Source organism: Marmota flaviventris, chromosome 12, assembly GCF_047511675.1.
Source record: "Marmota flaviventris isolate mMarFla1 chromosome 12, mMarFla1.hap1, whole genome shotgun sequence".
Lineage (NCBI taxonomy): Eukaryota > Metazoa > Chordata > Mammalia > Rodentia > Sciuridae > Marmota > Marmota flaviventris.
The window spans coordinates 28,522,366-28,547,283 of record NC_092509.1 but is presented as its reverse complement, the minus strand read 5'-3'; the positions used below and the strand labels follow the sequence as shown (position 1 = coordinate 28,547,283).

General features: G+C 36.7%; 1 protein-coding gene across 13 annotated transcripts in view; it reads right to left on the bottom strand.

The window, feature by feature from the left end:
• The window catches only part of Abi1 (abl interactor 1), a 101,127-nt gene that overhangs the window by 23,718 nt on the left and 52,491 nt on the right, over nt 1–24,918 (bottom strand). For all 13 annotated transcript variants that reach the window (XM_071599816.1, XM_071599818.1, XM_071599819.1 and 10 more), the window contains one exon: nt 4,247–4,423. In XM_071599816.1, coding sequence (XP_071455917.1) covers nt 4,247–4,423 — 177 coding nt within the window. The remainder of the gene's footprint in view (nt 1–4,246; nt 4,424–24,918) is intronic.

Sequence of the window (24,918 nt, the reverse complement as noted above, 5' to 3'; positions counted from 1 at the left end):
TTGCTTTAATTGTAAGGACTATTTCTTTGAAAGATAACTAGCTTACATGTATCAAACAATGTGTATAGCTCTAAAACATTACTACTTATACTATGCCATTAAGGAAAAAAAAAAAAAAACTTCAGTTTCTAGAATCTTACTTTTTATAGACTTTTTTGGGTTTCAAGTTTTTGTCCTTAACATCTACCACTTTTCAGGTGACTCTAAGGAAATCATCCAATAGAAGTTTACTTTCTCTTAGATATGTTCTCATTTATAGAAACTGTGCCAGAAATTTGGTATTCTTCAATGTTTGCATAAAATAATAGGGCTCACAATGATTGAAAAACAATGTCTGGAACCCTACCTAACCATTTCATTTCACACCCGGATTTAGGAAAATAAATGTGACTACTATTAAGATCTTGATAAGATACCCAGATATATATATATCTCTTATAATGCATATGCAATACAATACAGTAATTATTATATTTAACCAAAAATATTCTAAATATGATCACACATCTCTTCTCATTTGTTTCAATTAAACGGGAAACCAAAAACATTAACATTCAAGGGTAAGCTTGTCACAAAGGAAAGAAAAAAAAGAGAACTGGATTGGGAATGAAAAATCTAACTGAACTCTGCTTCTATGCAATGGTGTAATCTTTAACATTTTATGAAGCTCAGCCTCCTCTATTAAGTGTGTTTATAAGTAGATAGATTATTTCCTACAGCCTCACATCTTCTAATTCAAAATATTTTAATTGTGAATAACCTGAAATAATGTAAGTTAAATATCTACTTAAATATAACCAAAACATATCCAAATTAAGACCTTTCTTATTTCCCTAAGATTTCTATTTCATTTTCTTAACAGTTACATTTTTATATACCTTTATTTTATTTATTTATTTTTATGTGGTGCTGAGGATCAAACCCAGGGCCTCACACACGCTGGGCGAGTACTCTACCACTGAGCCACAACCCCAGCCCAACAGTTACATTTATGAATAAGTAATTTTACCATTTCCCTGGAATCACAGGTTAAAAACTCTCTGGTTCCTTTTTCTATGCCTAAATAGATCAGAGATTTACATATGACAGTTATTAAGGGTATGTAAGGCCAATTCTTTTTTTGAAATGATTAATTAGCTAAACTCATTTTTAAAAATAATATCCCTATGGAAATATTATAAAGCTTTGGCAATTACACTGTTAAATGAACTGGGAGGCCATTATGCTTAAAAAAAAAAAACTGTTGTTCTAGGTTCCAACAAAGCAAACCAAAACCAATTCAAAATAATCAGAAAATTGACAACTAATCTCTAGAGATTTTACCAATCCGAAATTGCCAAATAACCTCTAACTAACAAAACATTTTCGTTGTCTTACTTCTGTGAATTTCTCCTCACATCCCCTGTGGTCTGGAGCTACCAAATTTTAATGTTTATCTTTTAATGCCACCAATAAAATCCAACAACTACTATATCACATTGTCTTTTTGAAGCATAAAAATAAGCACAGGGTGTAACTCTATTTTATGCACAATCAGAGAAATCAAAAATTTTGCTCCATTTGTGTACAATGAATTGAAGAATTTTCTAACGTCGTGTACAAGTGATTAGAACCAATAAATAAATAAATAAGCAAGCAAGCACAGGAATACTAATGTACATGGAAAGTCCTTGTAAACTATGAACTAGACCATAAATTTGTTATTTTGTTTATCAATAATAACATAAACTTCTCTGCTAGGTGTCCCAGCCTTTGCCTCTCTATTACTCTAAACTTTGTGCTCACTTATAGTTCATCATCTTTCATTCCTTTTATGCACATATTCTGGTAGTTTCACTATACTGGGATTCTCTTATCCATATCTTACATGGTTTCCAAACAAAATCAAGCCAGATTTACCTCAGGATATGTTTGTTTTAAATTCCTATTAAGTTTATGTATACCATCTATTTTGCCACATAAAATGCATTAACTAAATAAACACTATTTAAATGAAGCCCAAGTGTATGAAATACAAATACCAAACACTTAAATTTATAACAAAAAATAGCAAAATATGATACAACATTAATTTTGAAGTGTGGAAGTATCAAGCATAAAACCTGGTATAGGATTATTAATCTACTTAGATTCATTTTTTTAAATTCTGTATATATTTTGAAAAATGCCAAAACATCAAAGTTAAAAGCCAAACAGCAATATGAAGAAATAATATTTGACAATTTATGAGGGACAAATTTCCATAACAGAAAAAGGACTTTTACAAGTCAATACAAAATCAAATTGCTAAAAGAGAAAAATAGGCAAAGAATAATAAAATAGTTTTAGAGCTCATAGTATTTCCTTATACTTAAAATACTAATTTTATGATAGCTTCAAATTCTCCTTCTCATAATTTTGGCCCTTGTATTTGTTTATTAACTATTCTCCAAATTTCTTAATTTCATATACCTCTATAGTCCTGTAGAAATTTTTAAGAGAAAAATGATCTTTTACAGAAATCACAAAACTAAGAAAATAAAACAGTAATGAGTCTAAAAGGGGAAATAATTGTGTGTGTGTGTGTGTGTGAGTGTGTGTGTGTGTATATACCACAAAAACAAATATGGGCAAATACGCAATATAACAGCTTTTAAGGTATAGGATTTTCACATACTCCCACCGGTATCCAAAAGTATATTAAATGTAGATAGTCCAACAAAGTACTGTACTCAATGTCACAGATTTATACACTTGAAAATAGTTAATGCTAAATTTTGTGTTACATATATCTTATACCACAATAAACTGTAAAACAAATCCCCCAAAACATCTTATAGCTAGAAAACATTCTGCCAAAATTCACATCCATGCCATTTCAGCATATTATGCTATTTACACTGACTACCTGCACACCTAATGCCATAGTTAAGTTTTCTCACCCAAAACTTTGTTTTAAAATTAAGACTCACCTTATATTCTGCTAAGTAATGCATTTTAAACACACAATTAGTGGAAGGATGAGATAAAGGAGGATATTCACTTCTAATGAGACAGAATTTTTTTAGTTTTAGTAGGAAGAAAAATCAAAATGAGACAAAAGAAAGCAGAGTGAGTGAATATGTGTATGTGTGTATACAGGTAAACATATAACTATGTATAGGGTATGTGTGTGTCTATTTTAATCCCAAGATGGGTAATAATACAAAATAAGGTTTTCCAAGACTCTCAAAATGCAATTTTACCTCTTTTACAACCACAGACACATATCTGGAAAAAAGTACAAGGAACAAGCAGTCTCCTCTACATGTGGAAGTATTCCAACTTTATATATAATTCCCACTAATGAAAATGAAGAGAAGATTTCAAAAGTCTTAGATAAGAGTAAAATATGATCAATGCTGTTGGCTATAGTTTTTTCTGGATCAGGAACCCCAGAAAATTGAGGAATGCAACAGATCTAGCAATAGCCAGGACAACAAGGTAGAAAAAGTTCCAAGATTCTAGCTCACTCATTAAAAATTATTATAAAATATTCTGAAGACCAGAAACAAAATCAAATAATGGTCCTCAAACAAAGGGACTATCATATTTCAGAGAAATAATTTATCTTAAGCAGAGATGGCTAAAGAATTTGAGTCATTCCAGATGCTTGCAAAATGACACATGAATATCCAAAACTGACAAACTATAGGTATCCTTCAAGATCAGCTAATTCTGCCATGCTTATCAATGAACATGAGCAACAAATAATCTCTCTCTCCTAAAAGTCTGCTATGTTTTTTTTTTTTTTCAGGGAGGGAAAGGGGTAACAGAATACAATGAAGAAAATTTCATAAATTTTTCAATTTTTTATAAATTGCTAGAACTATATCAACATATACACATGCACAAATATGCATACATATTTAGGAATAAAAGGACAAAATTATGTATAATTTGTTTTCTAAACCAATTTTGGAAAGCACTTAATTTTTTATTTTTCAATATTATTCAGTAGTAAAAGCATTTACAATACAAATTTATAACAGTAGTCTAGGATTCAAATGATTTACTTAATGAACAGCTTTTTCAAGTTTTCATATCTTTCTGAATATAGCCTCTTCCAAAGGTAAAATTCTGTTCCAAGCTTAGTAAAATACACAATTAATATTAAATACATATAAAATTATAATGCTAGTTACTAAAGAGAATCTATCAAATAAGAAAATTATCACCATATATCCTATCCAAAATTAATTACAATTATGTACTTTAAAATGCTTACCTTCACACCATGGCCAACATCATCGAGAACTGTGTAGTCAATAGGTTTTCGAATATATCTTACAGGGCGCTCCATATTTGCAGGTGCTATTATTTTGTGAGTTCTTGATGTATTCTTATTTGTGGTCAAAATACCGATCTCTCTTCGAGCCACTTTCTCTTTATGAATATCCACAGTCTGTATTTTAAATTTGAACAAAGCAAGAAAGTGTTATTTGGCATAGTAAATAACATACATGAAAGTCCATCTATATTGGGCCACATATAGGTCGAACCACGGGACTGACTGTACCACATGTCTATTTTCTATCTTTACTATCTTTATCTTCAAAATTAAGCAAATAAATTTCCTCAAGTCTCAAAGCAAGGTATACTTACAGTGATTAAAACACCAATTTAATGAATTTGACACTAAAACAACTTGTCAGAAAAGCAATGTGTTAAGGAGTTCTGCACTGAGTATCTTACACTTTACCACTTTATATAGCAGGAATGCAGACCAGAAAAAGAAATCACTAATTATAACACTATGAAGTTAAGCACTATAGTGACATATGCACAGATTACTAGAAATTATAGAAAAGTGTTCAGAGCAAGATACTTAACTAGGGTGAAAAAAATTCACTTAGTCTTTACATGAGAAATATATTTTAAATATAGGAATTCCAGGAGTAAGGGGCAAACATGGAAATTATTAAAAGGCAGAAGGACTGAACACAGCAGACAAAAACATGAGAGGAAAAAATAAAAGGCAAAGGTTATAAACTACTAACACAAAGCCTTCTACCTACTTAGTACAAACTACCTACTAATGGCCTATAAGGTTTTAAAAAATATATATTTTGGGGGAGCTGGAAATGTAGCTCATTAAAAAAATATTTTGGGGGGTCTGGAAACATAGCTAAATGGTAGAATACTTGCCTAGTACATGCAAGGGCCTGGGTTCCATCCCCTGTACCATACTGTAATAATAACAACAATAATAATAAAATTTTACGTATTTTTATTTAGTTATTTTATGTATTTTTATTTAGTTGTGCACATTTAAAAACTGGATAACAGACTGATTCAAAAAAATAATCATGCAAACTGCTTAACAATTTAAACACTGTCCTAACAATAATGGGGTACTGATGACAAATTTAAATTAACATGATCATATCTGCATTTTAAAAGATCCCTCTGGGGCTGAGGTTGTGGCTCACCGGTGTAACGCTCACCTAGCACGTGCGAGGCCCTGGGTTCAATCCTTAGCACCACATAAAAAATAAATAAATAAAATAAAGATATTGTGTCCAACTACAACTAAAAAATAAACATTAAAAAAAAGATCCCTCTGACACAAATGTTGAGGATAGAAAGAATAAGACAGTAAGACCAGTTGGGAGGCAACTATAGTTGACTAAAGACAAGTTAGGAGGTAACTATAGTTGATTAGATGAGAAAAGGCTAGGATTCTGAACTGAATTAAAGCAGGAAAAGAGGAAAGAAGAGATACTGTCAGGAGAAAGAAAGCTTAATATTATGCCTATAACAGATCCATTATGATTCTATTTCCTAGCCAGGTACCCTAACACATGCCTGTAATCCTAGCAGCTTGGAAGGCTGAGGCAGGAGGATCCCGACTTCAAAGCTAGCCTCAGCAACAGCTTGGCACTAAGCAACTCGGTGAGATCCTGTTTCTAAATAAAAAATACAAAATAGGGCTCGAGAATGCAGCTCAGTGGTCAAGTGCTTCTCAGTTCAATCCCCGGTACCAAAAAAGAACAAAGAAAAAAAGATTCTATCTTATTTTACCAGAATTTTTAAATTGGTTGGGAAAGAACCTGTAATCAAAAATGCTATGGGGCTGGGGATGTGGCTCAAGCAGTAGCGCGCTTGCCTGGCATGCATGCGGCCCGGGTTCGATCCTCAACACCACATACAAACAAAGATGTTGTGTCTGCCGAAAACTAAAATAAATAAATAAATATTTTTTTTAAAAAATGCTAGCCCAACTCCAAAACAATTCCATACACTGTAAGAAGATGTACTACCTCCCTCTGTTCTGGTTGATTACACATAGAACATATAACACACAGTGTCTCCTTAGAAAGCAAAAGGCAAGTTTGTTTACTGTCCAATATAATAAAGATAATATAGGCATTCAAGGCAACAGTCAGAGTGGCCCCTTGGGCTAGGAATGTGGCTCAGTAGTAGAGCACCTGCCTAGCATGCTCAAGGCCCTAGGGTCAACCCCAGCACAAGGGCACACACACACAGCGTGGCCCCTTACACTGGAAGTCCTTTTCCTATAGTGCATCCAACTTTGTGTGCAAGCATCACCTGTCTCTCTTTGACATATCCTGAAGAAACTGGGGCTCCACAATGCTGACTCTTTGGCTACTGCAATTGCCATGAGTATTGATGTCCTTTGTCTCTGATTCAGGAGTCCTATGTCTTCCAGCAGAATCCATGCAACTGTGGAAGCTATTAGCTTACAAGGATAAAATCTCATAGACTTTTCACAATTTTTAACTGTTCTGGCAATGAATATGGAATATTAAAAAAGTTTTTCTAGCAATAGGAGTAAGGCCAATTAACATGAACTGAGAAAAGTCCATGAGAATGGAAGTGAATGGTCCTTTACTTTGCTGTTAATGAAGCTGAACTGAAGAGATATTTCAGGCTGACTATCAAAAGTAGGTAGATTCAAAGATAAGGCCTAAAATGTCCTGGTTATTGCCAACTCTCCTCCAGATGGAAGAGCTTCCTCTCACCAGGCTGACAGTCAGCCTCAGGAGGTCTGTCCCATGAACAAGAACTAATATCTGTCTGGTGAGGGGGGAACGCATAAGGTTCTGTCCTTTTCAGACAACCATTAGAGATGAATATCTGCACTGAGTGTGTAAAGGAGGAAAATTTGCAGCTTCTGTGAACAGAACCAGTCAAATATTTGGCTAACATGCTTGGAAGACAAAAGAGTAAGGCATATAATGCTTATTTTCCTTAAGGCTAGTCTCTGGGCTGAGGACTTTAAGACCCCTCCCAGCCCACTGCCAACAAGAACACAAATCACCCTGAAGGGGGAATTTTGTGATCTTTATACATACTTTAAAAAAAAAACAGGACAATTAAAAATGAAGTCCATTAAAAATAACATCTGTAAAAATAACAAGTTCCAATTAGAACCAGTCCAAGTCGACCAAGGTGAATGAGAGTGCCTTAGATCTGTAGCCTATCATAGGGTTCACTTGGGTACCTTGGATAAAACAGTATGCAGTAGGGATTTAAAAATTCTGATGCAGGGGCTGGGGCTGGGGCTGGGGCTGGGGCTGGGGCTGGGGCTCAGTAGTAGAGCCTAATATGTGTCAGGCACTGGGTTCAATTCTCAGCACTACATATAAATAAATAAAGGTATAAAAACAACAATTTTTTTTTAAAAAAATCTGATGCAATCCTAAAGTCAGTCAAGAATTAAGAGATGATATCTGGGTAGGACTCTTGAAACTGTGCTAAGATCCCAACAGAACTAGAGAACAAAGAGGCACAATATAGCTCTACTGCCAGAGGATCCACCCTCTCCCTTGGGAGCATCTTTTCCTTTCCCCTTGCTTTTACTATGTTTCATGTCTTGTCTGAAATTTTCTCCTACAAGAAACTAAGAGCCAAGAAACACGACGAAAACCCCAGATTCCCAGGACCCCTGCCAGTTAACAAAAAGATTACCATTTGGAGTAGGTAAACTCAAACCCAATGACCAACAAGATGAGAAAGGCCCAGGGAGCTAGTCTCATTACATGGAAATAGCATATTCAAGAATGCAATCAACCTAACCCTACAGTATCTCAGCTCTACATGAAAAAGTAACTGGTACCCCTTCTGGGAAATTTATTCTATGCTGCCACATAAAACAAAGCTGCTGGTTCAATTAGGCTTTGATTCAGAGGTTCCTTTAAATGCCTGGGCCAAGGTCACTGATGATTCAACTATGTTGAAACCCTATGTGCCCAGTGGGCTTCTGTGTTGTTCAACATTGGTGCCAACCAGCAGAACTCAAAATGTGTGAGGCTGCTTGGTTTGGCAGGTAAAACTCAAAGATGTTCTCTTTTCTGGCCAATATTTCCTTTGAAAATATTGTTTTATTCTTACTGACCCCTTGACTGTTACCAATGGACAAGCTATTTGGTCTGCTACTTGGAAAACTATAGAATGACATGATAAAGATTATCCATAAACTATGAAGATCAATTTAGTTGTAGATTGAACCATAAGGGTCACTAGTATAATACTCACAGTAAAGGACCACTGACTCATAACACCAACTGGTAAAAAGCTACCAGATTTAAGTCTGCATGTCCAGAATGCCACCACTGATTGCTGCCAATTCATCACCATACCAAAGCAATGACACATCATCATAGAGTAGAAAACAGTATAAAAGACTATATTCCTGATACTGGAACTATCATCTAATCTCAGACTTGTGAATCCCAGAAAATGAGTCATTTTATATACTACTGACAGATTGCCTACATCAGATCTTTGACATTTCTCTTTTGGATATCAGTGGTGCCGACATTTGCAGGGTCTGGTAATGCTATCCCAATCCAATCAGTTGACTCTAGCCACGACAATGTAACACTTGACTGTGTCATGATTTTTATTTTTTATGTCATTTATTATCTGATAATGGCATGTTTATTTTGGGGGGGTGGGGAGGGTGGGGGGATACCAGGGATTGAACTCAGGGGCACTCGACCACTGAGCCACATTCCTAGACCTATTTGGTATTTCATATAGAGACAGGGTCTCACTGAGTTGTTTAGCACCAAGCTGTTGCAGAGGCTGGCTTTGAACTCTTGATCCTCCTGCCTCAGGCCTCCAAAGCCACTGGGAGCCACTGGGATTACAGGCATGCATGTGTAACCATGCACAATATGGTGTGCTTTTAATCACAAAAGTTACTCAACAGTTATCTGATACCTTCCATATTTTCTACCAGCCATAAGCATCTTCCTTTTTTTTTTTTTTTTTTTTGAGTGGTGCTGGGGACTGAACCCAGGGCCTTATGCATATAAGGCAAGCACTTTACCAACAGAGCTATATCCCCAGCCCCCACAAGGATCTTATATTGCTAAGCAAAAAAACAGCCTCCTCAAAAATAAAGTTAAAAAAAAAAACACCTCACCAACAACAACAAAAGAAATAAAAACCCAAAGAAAAAGTGGGCAAAAGAGGGCTGGGGTGTGGCTCAATGGTAGAGCACATGCTTAGCATGCACAAAGCATTGGGTTGAATTCCCAGGAACACAATGGGGGCGAAGGTAGACACTTAAATAGACATCCCTTCTAAAAAGAATGGGAAAGATAATGGCCATTTGGTTAAGTACACTGCTCATCAAGTCTCCTTATGGTGACCCATGTGGGCCAAAGTAGAAGACAGAAGAGGGTCTCCATAAATTTAATAAAAATGTCCTGTCCCTCTTATACCTGACTGTTCCAGTAAAAAAAAAAAAAAAGTATGGGTATGTCCATAATAACTGGAGAAAAAGGTAAAGTTAGATACTGGAATGAGACACCAATGATATCTGTGGCAGTGGAAGGAATATGTCAACCTTGGCACCTGTTGGAGAAACATGTTAGCTCTTAGGAGATAAAGAAAAAGAAGGGATATTTGTGAACTCTGTCTTTCAGAATCACTACTGGAGTTGTCTTCACAAAGGAAAATTTCCTGATACAGTTCCCACAAACTGTGTAAACATTCTAAATTTAACTACAGGTCCAACATATACCTGGTCGAACATGCTCTGATCACCATTCTCTTTAACCTCATAGCAGAGTTGGAAGCAGCAGCAGATGGTCCAAGATCCTTTGTCTCTCACATAAAGCACCTGTCAAGACCTCTAGGTGCCTTTTCTATCCCCTTTCCTATAACTATCATTCAGACATTCCAAGGGGCAGATGAATACCACCTGGTTATTAACACATATAAATGGGACAGATTGGATAGACTGGACCAATTGCTTTCAGGTACTGAGAAGCCTAAGGCTAAAAGCCACAGTGGAGAAACTATCATCCTGAAACTCTTGACTTAAGTAGTTGGGGAGGGCGGGGTTGACCTGGACGACTACACACAATTGTAAACAACACATTCTTTATAGAAGTAAAAGTTTCATGAGGAATATGTAGCCTTGAGAGTACTTCTTGTGTAGAAGTCAAGAACTTGCCTCCTTCCAAAAGTGTGTTGACTTGCAACTTAGAGTCACAGTTGACCTTCAAGTGTTTAAGGAAGTAACATAAAGAGGATAATGTAATTCAAAGACAACTGTGGTCTCTCTAAAATGAGGCTATTCTTGATTGGAAGTGAGGCTCCTACAAGTTAATTATGTTTAAATAGAAGAAATCAGTTTCCTTCTGTTTTTAACACTTTAATCCTAAACCATTATCCTCTTTCAACTTGGCTACTGCAATATCCTTCTAACTGGTCCACTTGAATCCAATATGGCCTTTTTCCAATCAGCTCTGTTATAATTATGTGATCTTTACTCCCACCTCCCAAAAGAAAAAGACCAGAAAGAAAGCAAAATTTTAAAAAGTTGTATCTCACTTGCTTAAATTCTATTGAAAAGCATTCCCACATGATCCTCAGTCTTCAAGAGAAAAATAAATTCAAAATGGCTCAAGTTCTTTTCCTATGTTTCTCAAACACCATGGAGTCCATAACACTCCTTCTGAAAACATCTTTTCTCATCCTTCTTACTTTCCTCATGTACTTAAAGAAATATTCAGTGCACTGTTTCAAACTGCTTGAAAAATTCTTCTATGGTTCCACTCCCTCCTCATTTTCACAATTTTGAATCACAAAAGCCTAAATCACAGCCCGTCCAGTAATGTACAACCCTCCATATGGCAGGGAAAGCAAATAACGTGAGTAGGAGGAGAACAGGTCTGGAACATTTGTATAACAACAGCATACATATGTTCACCAAGTGACAGCTTTTACAGTAAAACTAATTCTTTCTCATATTTGAATTTCCTTAATTTTACACTTTTCTCTTTAGATAACAAAAGAAGCAGTTCGATGCAAAGAAAAATAGTTTTTAATCTTATTATACTAGAGACAAAATCAGTAACCCTAGTTGAAAGAAATTAGAAGGCTCAAGATGAGCACCTAGAGAGGTCTGTAGATCCACTGGGTTTTGTTTTGTTTTGGTTTGGTTTATGAACCCAGGGCCTTGCACATGTTCATCAAGTGCTCTCTACACCAGCCCAACCCACTGGTTTTTAAAAAAGCATGTAAACCAGGCATGGTGACAAATGCCTGTAATCCCAGAAAGAGGAGGCTGAGACTGCAAGTTCAAAGCCAGCCTCAGCAACCTAGTAAGGCTCCAAGCAACTTAGCTAGACCCTGTCAGAAAATTGGGGGGGGGGAGTGATGTAATGTGGCTCAGTGGTTAAGTGACCCAGGGTTCAATCCCTGGCATCAATAAAAAATTCAAAAATAACATGTAAGCTTGAAATCATAAAACCTAAGACTGAATACTGGCTCTTTCACTTACTTGTTATGCTTGTTATGAAATTTTATACAAGTTTTAACTTTTTAAGACTTCATTTTGCTAGGGCTGGAAATACAGCTCAGTGGTACAGTATTTGCCCACCACATAGGAGGTCCTTGGTTTGATCCCCAGCACAAAAGAAAGGGAGGGAAAAAGGGAGAAGGAGAAAAATTAATTCCTGGAGCAGCGTCCACAGACTCCACTAATAAAATGTCATTTTAGCCAGCTACATTTGGCAGGTTAAGGAAGCAGATCAGGGAAAAGAGGAAAATTCAAGCACAGCTAACAGCGTAAGCAAAGAGGAAAATATGAAGATAACAAAGAAGGGCATCTGTTCTTTAAGTTTTAATAAAGTTAATGATAAGACTTTAGAAATTAGGAAACAAAACTTGATATTTTAACTGATACAGAAAACAAAAATTGTTTTCACGGAGTTTCATGTTTCCATTCATGTATATAACTGGGGAAAAATATATTTTTTGAAATGTACAATACACTTTTGTTATCCACACACTACTGTTCAATAACACTCTAGAACTTGTTGCTCCTACCTAACTGTAACTTAGTATTCACTGATCAACTGCCAATTTTTTTTTTAAAGGGTCAAGCAGGACCTTTATAAATATGAGATAACTAGAAATTGAATAAATAAAATAAATTGTGTGATGAAGTTCTAATGGAGTGAGAAAATATTCCAAAAGCAATTCTATTTAGATAAGAAAACATTATGTTCTAAAACAAATGTGGAAATAAAATGAATAGATGACTTTCAAATTTTATTTTAAGATATGGTTATTTAAAACCACTACATAGAGAGATGTTGTTTTAATTGTGTTCTCTTTGCCTTGTCCCTTTGTTGGGGAAAAAACAAGATAGACGCTTCTTTTAAAGGTCTTCCAGAAAAAAACTTCCTATTTACCAAAAGACGGAAAGGCAGGCAGGAAAGAAGTATGGCACACCAACACTACTTAATGTTTCACATATTTTCTACAATATTATATTAGGATGCCTACTATCCTCAATAACTGTCACTGCCACTACAGGTAAAGAACCTAAATATAAATAAAAACACAATAAATGTTTGCCAAGGGGAAAAAAAAACTGCAGGAAAAAAAATTAAAATACTTTTGCCCTGAATAGAAAAAGAAGAGTAGAAAAAGCATAAAAGAGTCCTGAATAAGCTACACAGAGAAAGCCTTCAGCCAACAAAAAGACAAGCTTTGTTAACTGCTTATTTGGACCAGACTCTGGAAATGGCCCCATGCCCAAAATTCTGTTACAGAGCTTTGTTCAATGAGCTCAAAACAAGGTCCCAATCAACTCTGAAGTTAACTTGATTCAGAATGACCTATATACATATACTATAAAATAGATTTGTTTAGAAGAATTGCAAATCAGACTGGTGGGAAAGCATATTATAAAACACTTGAATCAGAATTGTTTTGAAATATTTTATCCTTAGAAAAACAAGATCTGACACTTTGGCCCATGCTAATTTTTCAGTATTGATCAATAACATTTTCTGCCTCCTCCCCACCTTTTTTTGGTACCGGGAATTGAACTCAGGGGGACTCCACCCCTGAGCCACATCCCCAGCCCTATTTTGCATTTAGAGACAGGGTCTCACTGAGTTGTGTAGCGCCTTGCCAATGCCGAGACTGGCTTTAAACTTGAGATCCTCCTGCCTCAGCCTCCTGAGCCACTAGGCTCCCCACCTATTTAAGAACATAAACAAAATAAAGTATAGAACACTTGCATGGTAAATATCCCTTTTCTGCAATGCTAGGGATCAAAGTCAGGCCCTTGAACATGCTAGGCACTCTACCATTGATATATTCCTCCAATCTAATGATAACCATTTTTTAAATACTTTTATTAGTTATACATGGACACAATATCTTTATTTTGTTTACTTATTTTTATGTGGTGCTAAGGATCGAACCCAGTAACCTCACATGTGTATGTCAAGCTCTCTGCCACTGAGCCACAACACCAGCCCCAATGATAACCATTTTTTATTCAAACTAGGATATAAGCTAAATACAAACTTTTAAGACAACATTAAATCAGTTTATCTTCTAAATATAAGGTCATAAATTTGTAGTTATTTCTCATCCTATTACTTTATCTAATAGTTAACTCTATGTATGTTTGTGTTACTAGGGATGAGGCACTCTACCTCTGAGATACACCCCAGTCCTATTATTTGTTATTTTGACACAAGGTCCTACTAAGTTGTTACAGCTGGCTTTAAACTTGGAACCCGATCTCAGCCTCCAGAGTTGCTGAGATTACAGGTGTGAGCCACCACACTGTGCAAAAATTAACTTTTATTTTAATATTTCATGAATGTTTCTCTCTTCTTAAAAATGTAATTCATTTTAACTTCTCTAGAAATATCAGGCATATACTCTAACAACTAAATGAATAGGCTCAAGAACCAAATAGCACAGATTTAAAAGTTGTTAGCCATCTGGGGCGGAGGGAGTTTCTTCACCATACAGATGAGATTTTTTTTTTAATATTTATTTTTTAGTTATAGGTGAACACAATAGCTTTATTTTGTTTCTATGTGGTGCTGAGAATCGAACCCAGTGCCTCACGCATGCTAGACAAGCCCGCTATCACTTGAGCCACATCCCCAGCCCCAGATGAGATTTTAAAACAAACAAAAAGTCCTTTTCTTTCCATTCTCCTTTTTCCTTTCCCTCATTTCCTATTTCTTTTTTATATTTTTTCCCTTTTCCTTTCTGTTCCTTTTTTTTCCCCCTTCCTCTTCCCTTTCCTTTCCATATGCCCCTGTGAACCATGGCAGGAATTAGGCTGTATCTCCACAGAGAACAAGTGTGTTCCTCCAGGCAAGCTCAGACCCAACTTCTATGGTGATGTGGAAAGTGTCCTTGGGCTCTGAAGACTAAGAGATGATGAAGCCCCAGCTCTGGTCCTGTCACTGTGAGACTCAGCACCTCACCTGCACAAAGGAGGCTAGTGATATATAGTATTGGACTCTCTATGATGCTGGGCACAGGAGAAAGCTGCAGCTCCTAGTCAGCCACATGATCACCTACACACACCAGCGGACTCTACTGCTAAGCTGTGATGCTCAGAGGTGAGGGCCACTGTGAGGGGCCTAGGAAACCTTTAACACATATCCTGAGGGAGTCTGACCACAGAAACAGGGAGGAAAGAACAGATAAGAACCCTGAAGGGATGTACCATCCTGGCAGGATCTCAGCCATGGGATGAGACAGAAAATTCTCAAAATTTACCCAGAACATCATCCTGGGGCAGAACAGAAGTGAATATTGAGGCCCAAAGAAATCAAGTAATTTATAAGAATTCAAACCCAGACCAGCCAACTCTAGGGTCTCACCCATATCCTGCATCAAGGACTTGGTATCTCTTCCAGTCCCACTGACTTCCCGAACCACGCTCTTTCCCACATCTGCCACGTGGGGCTGGTGATAGACACAGGGCTCTGCCAGAGCTGACTGTCCACCCTTAGAAACAGGCTCAAAGACACTCTGGCAATGGGAAGTCTGCTCAGAAGCAGAGGAAGAACCTTGGTCAAACCCTGCCCTCCCTCTACCTTCTGGACAAGCCATGTGCCCAGTTCTTTCCTCAACAGATATTTCTTGAGCATCTAGTATGTGTCAGACACTGTATGGGAGCTGGAGAAACAGATGAAGAATTCAGACATGACCCTGCTTTAACAGAGGAACAAACAACAAGATCCTTTCACTTAGTGGCAGCTAATGACCCTGAATAAGTAAAACAGGGCTGGGATGGTGGGATGGTATATTTGAGTGGGGAGGAACCAGCTCTAAAACTATCTTTTCAAGAGGGGTCCAGGCTATGGGGCAATAAAAATGGTGGCCTTGATGGAAGCATGTGAGCCAGAGGGAAGAGAGAGGTGAGGCTGTGAAGAAAGGTCACAATGGGGTCTGCTGGCTCTCACCATTCTGCCCTGGGCAGAGGTCCTTCCTGTCAGAGAACACACTCCCAGAGTCAATAAACCAGAGGGTTTCTCCTACAATGATGGGTTCAGACTTCCCCAAGTTCATCAGTGACTAGAGAGACAGGGACTGAAACCAGGGTCGCCAGGCTCCCAGCTTACCACCTTTAATTCTACTACACCTTCCTTAACTCTCAAACCACCTATATCTCCAGGTAGTTTTCTTGTAGAAGACCAGGGAGCCATCTACAGGGAAACCCTGCAGGACTTCAGCTCAGAACAGATAAGATGAAGTTGTTAGTCCCTTTTCTCTACCTTTTACTCAACTGGACAACGCTGAGTAAAAACACAGCTTTCCCATTTATGAAATGGGAGCCACCAGTAGGACACTGCCAAGTTGCCCTAAAGATAAAATAAAGTCTCTGCATAAAGTACCACAGAAGGTATGATTATTTGGAAAATAAAAAGAAGGTGCTTGATAAAGAATAGTCATTGTTATCACTAAGATGAAAATTAGCTAATGCCCTGTGTTCCAGCTCCACAATGATCCTGTCAGGTTATAAATGAATATCCAAGCCTGTCCAAAAGATTCTACTCCACCATCCTGTAAGCTGTTGGAAATGGTTTGCACTGGAATATTATCTGGGTGTATTTATGATATATTTGTGGGAACTACAAAGTGCATTATATTTTTTACTATTTAAAGTCAATGGATTAGAGAATAAGAAATCTGTAGTGACACAAGCTGAAATATATGATTATTTGGAAAATAAAAAGCAAACAAAAACCTGTATCAATCTCACACCAGTATTTTAAGAATTATGAGTTAATGTAATTAAGGGATTTGCAACAATATCTGTATGTAGAAAGAACTCAATAAATGTTAGCTTTTATTATTATTATTCTGTTTCTCAATCCATATTCAAGTACTTACCTGAGATAATATTTGATATGAAACCATTAAAAGCCTATAGCTAATAATAAATAAAACTAGTAGCAATTTTAGAAATTAGGAAATATTAAGTTGCCCCACTTACATTATAAACACAGCAGGTATTATCAAAAAAGAAGAATCAAATCCAACACTGAAAGGATTTGGATTATACTCAATAGTAGTCCACTCTGAGCCTTTTTAGTTCTTTCTTCACCACAGGACTATTTCTCGTTTTATAATTCTTTGAAATAATGACCACAACTAGGAATATTTATATTTGAGGATATTTAAAAAGCACAAATACGAACTTGAGAATTGATTACACACTGATGTCTCTCCTTCCTGAGACTTTCATATATTTTATATATACCTTTTCAGAAGAATAAGGGAAATAATCAATGGACAAGAATTTCCAATAAATCTTTGGATATGAAAAAGCAAATGGAGACAAGACTGTAGTAACTTATCAGAACAACAACAACAAAAAAAAAAAACTAGCTCCTTAAACACCTACATGTCACAAAGCAATTAGCCCTAAAAGAAAAAAGAAAAGCCCCGAGAGACTCAAACTTCAAAAGTACCAGGTTCTACACACTTTAGAACTGAGAAAAAGTTAAAACCACAATGAGAAGCCAGGTGCAGTGGGGCACGCCTGTAATTCCAGCAACTCAGGAGGCTGAAGCAAGATGGTGGCAAGTTAGAAAGCAGCCTCAACAACTTAAGTGAGACCCTTTCTCAAAATAAAAATAATCAGGGTTGGGGATGTAGCTCAGTGGTTTAGTGCTTCCCCAGTTGTATGAGGACCTGGGCTCAATCCCTAGCATCAAAAAATAAATAAATAAATAGTCACAATGGCATACAATTTCATACTAACTAGCATGACTATAATAATAAAAATTTTGAAAAAGATAAAACACAGCTGGGCACAGTGGCACACACCTGTAATCCCAGTGGCTTGGCAGGCTAAGGCAGGAAGATCCCAAGTTCCAAACCATCCTCAGCAATTTAGCAAGGGCCTATCCAACTTAGTGAGACCCTGCCTTAAAACAAAAAATAAAAAGGACTGTGTATGTAGCTGGGTGGTAAAGTACCTCTGGGTTCAATCCCCAACACCAAAAAAGGCAAAACACGTTTGCAAGAATAGAAAAAACCTGTAACCTTAATATATTGTTCTGCAGGAATGTAAAATGGTATACAGAGGCACTTTGGAAAAGAGCTGGTAGTTTCTTCACAAAGTTACTATATGATCCATCAATCCCTTGTCTAGGTATACAACCAATATAACTAAAAACAAAAATTTGCCCACATCTGTTCATAACAGCATTCATAACAGCCAAATAACAGAAACAATCCAAATGTCTACTGATGAATAGATAAATAAAATGTGGTCTACCAATATAATTTGGCAATAAAAAAGAAACAAGGTACTAACTTTTAACATAAATGGCCCATGAGAACATTAAACTAAATAAACATAAGTCATCACAAAGGACCATATAGTATATGATTCCATTTATATGAAACATCCACAACAGGCAAATTTATAGAGACAAAAAGTAGATTAACAGTTTCATAGGGTAAGTGAAGGAAATGCAGAGAATTGGGAGTGACAGCTAAGAGTACAGGGTATCTTTTGGGATATATAAAATTGTTCTAAAACTGACTGGTGGTGAATGCACTGAATATACTGAATATATATACTGTGAATATACTGAAAAATAATGAACTATATACTTTAAGTGGATAAATTACATGATATGTTAATCATATCTCCATAAAATTTTACTTTAAAAGTAAGGCATATGGTAGTAAAGTATTTGCCTAGCATGTACAAGGCCCAGGAATTAATCCATGAGGGGGGGAGGGGGGAGGGAAGGGGGAGGAAGGGGAGGGGAGGGGAAGGTGAGAGGGGTGGAGAGAGGGTAGGGGAGAGGGGGAGGGGAGGGGAGAGGGGGAGGGGAGGGGAGGGGAGGGGGGAGGGGAGGGGAGGGGAGAGGGGGAGGGGAGGGGAGGGGAGGGGGGAGGGGAGGGGAGGGGAGGGGAGGGGAGAGGGGAGGGGGAGGGGAGGGGGAGGGGAGGGGAGGGGAGAGGGGAGGGGGAGGGGAGAGGGGAGGGGAGGGGAGGGGAGGGGAGGGGAGGGGAGGGGAGGGGAGAGGGGAGGGGAGGGGAGGGGGAGGGGAGGGGAGGGGAGGGGAGGGGAGGGGAGGGGAGGGGAGGGGAGGGGAGGGGAGAGGGAGGGGAGAGGGGAGGGGAGAGGGGAGGGGGAGGGGAGGGGGAGGGGAAGGGGAGGGGAGAGGGGAAGGGGAGGGGAGGGGAGGGGAGAGGGGAGGGGGAGGGGAGGGGAGGGGAGAGGGAGGGGAAAAATTGAGTATCTGAACATACTCCATCTTAGTCTGTACCATGTTCACAGAATGCTAGCACTCCCTCATAAATGTGACTTTCATGGAGGAAATTAAATTTTTTTCCACTGTAAAAATACAATATCTACATATAAACAATGAAATACTTCATTTGCAACAACATGGATGGGAATGGAGATCATTATGTGAAGTAAAATAAGGCAGGCACAGAAAGATAAATACCACATGTTGATTGCCAGAGCTGAGAAGCAGGGAACAAGGAATGGAGAGGTTGATCAATGGGTACTAAGTGACAGATAGGAGTTAGAAGTTCTGGTATGCTATTGCAGGGTGACTGTAGATAATGCTGATGTGTGGTATGTTTTAGAAAGTTAGAAAAAAGAATTTTGAATGTTTTCACCATAAAAAATTACAAATGCTGGAGGAGATATGTTTACCCTAATTTCAACAATACATAATATGTATGTATTGAAACAAGACACAGTACATGTTTATGGTTTTCTTTACCAGTTCAAATGATTTACATTTTTTTCAAAGGGGATCAGAAAAAAACGAAATAAAATAGCACAAGAGACTAACATATACTGAAAACTGGAGGTGCTCTAGTCTCATCACCCTGATAGATATTAAGTCTCTGACATACACTTCAAAAATTTCAACTTAAGCTTGAGTGTATTGTTTTTTCTTTCTTTTTTTTTCTTTGCAGTACTGAGATTAAATCAAAGGGTGTTTTACTACAGAGCTATATCCCCAGTGCTTTTTATTTATTTATATATGACAGCAGAATGCATTACAATTCTTATTACACATATAGAGCACAATTTTTCATATCTCTGGTTGTATACATAGTATATTAACACCAATTGGTGTCTTCATACATGTACTTTAGATAATAATGATCATCACATTCCACCATCATTTATAACGTCATGCTCCCTCTCTTCCCCTCCCACCCCTCTGCCCTATCTAGAGTTTGTCTAATCCTCCCATGTTCCTGCTCCCTATCCCACTATGAATCAGCCTCCTTATATCAAAGAAAACATACAGCATTTGGTTTTTTGGGATTGGTTAACTTCACTTAGCATTATCTTCTCTAACTCCATCCATTTATCTGCAGATGACATGATTTTATTCTCTTTTATTGCTGAGTAATATTCCACTGTGTATATATGCCATATTTTTATCCATTCATCTACTGAAGGGCATCTAGGTTGGTTCCACAGTTTAGCTATTGTGAATTGTGCTGCCATAAATATTGATGTGGCTGTGTCCCTGCAGTATGCTGTTTTTAAGTCCTCTGGGTATAGACCAAGGAGAGGGATAGCTGGGTCAAATGGTTCCATTCCCAATTTTCCAAGAAATCTCCATACTGCTTTCCATACTGGCTGCACCAATTTGCAGTCCCAACAGCAGTGTATGAGTGTACCTTTTTCCCCACATCCTCACCAACACAATGTTGTTTGTCTTCATAATAGCTGCCATTCTGACTGAAGTGAGATAGTTTTATTTTGAGACAGGATCTCACCAAATTGCCCAGGCTAGCCTTGAATTTGCAATCCTGTCTCAGCCTTAAAAAAGAAAAAGAACTTGGAAAAATAAAAAAAACAATCCAATAATAAAATAAGAATTCAGTTTATTTTTAAAAAATAAACCTAAGAGGGGCTGGGGATGTGGCTCAAGCGGTAGCGCGCTCGCCTGGCATGCGTGCGGCCCAGGTTCGATCCTCCTCAGCACCACATACAAACAAAGATGTTGTGTCCACCGAAAACTTAAAAAAAATAAATAAATAAAATATTTTAAAAAAATAAAACATACATGGAAACTGCTGGTATTAATCTCATGAAGTAGTAACTTGTTTACATTAAGTTTTCAGACTTAAAAGCGTTAAATAGTCTTGAACTGATGGTATTCTTAGAACACTTGGTAACACAAGACCACCTTCAACTTAGTTTATGATGTGTATCCCACAGTCTGCATAAAGACCTCAAAGATAAGAACTTAAAAAGAGCTCAAAACATAAAAGGAAATAATTAATCATAATCAAGAGTAAGCACACATACGCATGCACACACATAATAAGGTCTCCAAAGAATGTTACTCCAAAAATAGGTAGGAGAAAAAAGAAATAGAATAGATAACATGAGTATAAAATGCAAACTACAGTTCATTTATATTTAAATATAAGAAATATCCATTAAAAGAAATATTTTTGAATCCAGTTATATGATTAGAACAGACAACTCTCAAAAAAAAAAAAACCCTGCAAGAATGAAATAGATATATTCTATAAATTAATACTAACATTAATAATAGCAATATAAATGATAATCAAAAAGAATTCTGAAAGACAAGTGGTCCTTTAATCCATAATAATTTGATATTATATCAAAAAATTTTAAATCAATATAAATACTCAATGAGGCTTTATAACTTACATTCACTCTTCAAAAAGAACAAATCAAAAGCATTAGAAAAGCTACTTAAACAACCATCTAGTTGAGGGGAAAGGGTTGAAAAAAAAAACACTTGCAATTGCATAAACTGCAGGTGGCTAAAAAGGAAACCAGCTAAAGAGGGAAACAATCTAAAAATAGGCTTAGAATAGTGATTCTGACTGCCTCATTTGGATATTCAAATTATTTCAAGGCTAAAAACCAAAAGATGAAATGTGTTTTTAACCAAGAGGATTATTTTAGAAATAAGTTGTCATAATTAATATACTTATTTATGCCTTAAGACATTTTCAAGAACTGCTGGCAATTCAGAAGTCAAAGAATTTTTCAATCAGAAATAATCTTAATGATAAATTATAGCAAAATAAACTGTTCCTGACTAGTTGGGAAAAAAGCCCTATGATATTATATTTTGTTGGTCTCTAACAAAATATTTTTAGGGATGTTATGTCTTGATGTGCATGTCAAGTTTTTTCTTTTCTTTTTTTTAACAGGTCTCCTCTAGCTTTAAAGATCATCATAGATTCAAGCCTAAAAACAAACAAAAAAAAAAAAAAACATGTTAAAAGAGTTAGAATCTAAGCAACAAAGTTTAAAAAAAAACTGACAATGGGAGTGTTTTTTTAAACAGGAAACTATTATCTTTAAAAAGTCATCTTTAACATACATCTGAATCTAATCCTGAAGAAATAATAAACATATTCAAATCAGGAGACATTCTACAAAATAATTGGCCTATACATTTTCAGAAATAGCCAGGTCAGGTGAAGTAAAAGGAAGACTGAAAAACTGTTGCATACTGAATAAGGAGACATGATACCTAAATGCTTCTAAACTGGATCCTTCTCCTATAAAAGTACTGAAACAACTGACAAACTTGAAGGAATCTGAGTATTAGATGGTAGCAAAAATCAATGTTCATTACCAACTCTGACCACTGTGTTGAGGTTACATGAACAGAATGTATCTAATTTTTAAAAATACACATCATAGTATTCAGGTATTAATGGGAGCATCATACCAACAAATTATTCTCAAACTGTTCAAAGCAAAAAGCTTTGGCATGTTCTTGCAACTTCTAAACATGCAAACTCAAAACTGCTCCCCTGGAAAGTGTTTTAAGTCATAAAGTATTATTTTTATTATTAAGTCACAAAAATAAGTACAGAGCTTTCTTTTTCTATTTATTTTTTTAGTTGTAATTAGACATCATACCTTTATTTTATTTATTCATTTTTATATGTTGCTGAGGATTGCACCCAAGGCCTCATACGAGCTAAGCAAACACGAGCTAAGCAACCACTCTACTGCTGAGCCACAACTCCAGCCCCAGAACTTTTTTTTTTTTTTTTTTTGGTACCGGGGACTGAACTCAGGGATGCTTAACCACTGAACGACATCCCCAGCCCTTTATTGTATTTTATTTAGCAACTCAGCAAGTTGCTTGGGGCCTTGCTAAATTGCTGGGGCTGGCTTTGAACTAGCTACTCTCCTTCATCATCCTCCCCAGCCGCTGGGATTATAGGTGTGCACCACCGTGGACAGTGAATTTAGACCTTTCGGAGCACAAATTCATGAGTATTTAGTGAACAATGTCACCTCAATGTGAGGAGGAACACAATAAAGTAAAATCTCTAAAAATCAGTACGTCATCTTTTACTTCACCTGACCTGGCTATTTTTGAAAATGTATAGGCCAATTATTTTGTAGAATGTCTCCTGAGTTGCTAAATAAATCAACTGCAATTAGTAAGGGATATCCCTTTTCAAAACTATGACTCTAAACTGATTCTCCAAAAAGATGTTATGGTCTTCTTTTTTAACTTCATTTCCTTTCACTGGTTGAATAAATGTATCTATGCACATATGCTATATGCTGGGAATATAGCAATGTCTGTTACAAACCCCTTACAATTGGCAGATATTGAATAACTGGACAAAGAACTACATAATTCAAATGATAAATGCTATGAAAAAAAATTATAGGATGTATAAAAACAATTAAGAGTACTCTAATAATATGCAGGCAGGGCACAAAGGGAAATTAGAAAAATCACTCTTAAACAAAAGTTAGGCTAAAATCTAAGGAATGAGTGAAAGTTAGGTGGAAAAAGTCTTTCACAATAAATGCCAAGACACTGACATAAGATAATTTCTCTGTCAGATCATAACCCTAATTTCAAATCAACTCCCTCATAGAATTACAATGTATAATATAAGAAACAAACAGCACTTTTCTGCCTAAGGTGGAAAAAGAGCACTTTCCAGTTCCACCAGCTGGACCTCTTACTTACTTAAGGGGAAAAAACAGGCATTTGTTTGACATAAAGTAGTATTACAAATAATAAATGGTGGAATATATATCAGCCATACTTACAATCAAGAAAGTAATAAAATATTCAAATCAGAATCATTCACAGATCATTTGGACAAAGGAACTAAACACAAAGGACTGGTGAAAGATGGGGGGATGAAATGGAAGATTGAGGAACTAGTGCTAACAACAGGAACCAAACATCTAAATCCAAATGATAAGAGGTAGGAGAAATTACTGGAATTTGGAAGAAAAAGTCAGATCTCAAGAAGGCCACCTCTCTGAGGGAAGTTGTGATCTCTCCTGGGACACAGCCAACTCATGGTAACATCACAGGGAAGAAATGAAGAATATAAACACTCTGAGGCTTTCCTTCCTTACTGATTCTGATATGCCTGTGTTACACATTGGCTGAACTCTTAAGCCCAAAATCACAGATGCTCACTGACATAATCCATCAAGTAAGCTTCCCATGATAAAGACCAAGGGAGAGAGAATAAAGAATAGATCAAGATGATCAAACAGAAGTTATCTGTCATGTAGGGTATACACAAAAGTAACTAGGAAAGATTCAGCCTTCTGGGACTTAGGAAAAGGTTCCCATGTGGCAGAGATGATTAAGCTGAAGCCTAAAGAATGTGAAGGAGTTAGTCAGAGCCAACAGGGAAGACAGATAATCCAAGCCTTCAAAGAGAAGAGCCACCACAAAGGTACTTTGCTGGAACCAGTATATTAGGATGTTTGAAACACAGGCTATGAAGCAGAAAGGGAAATGGATTGATATGACCTCACAATGTACAAGTGATGTGGGTTTTTTAAAATTATAACAGACACAGCGTTTTTGTTTTTGTTTTACATGGTAGAAGTCAATTCACGCTCCTATTTCTTGGATGAATAGTTCTTAACTGGTCATTTCACAAGAATGGCAAGATAGAATGGGAGTGTAAAGAACAATGCAAACACTGATAATACTTAATTACAAAATTAAAACTACTTCATCTACTGTTTGTTTTTGCTTTTTGTTTTTGTTTCTTGTGGTGCAAGGGACTTAATCCAGGGCCTTACATATGATAAGCAAGCACTATACCATGAGCTACATCCCCAGACTCATCCATTGATTA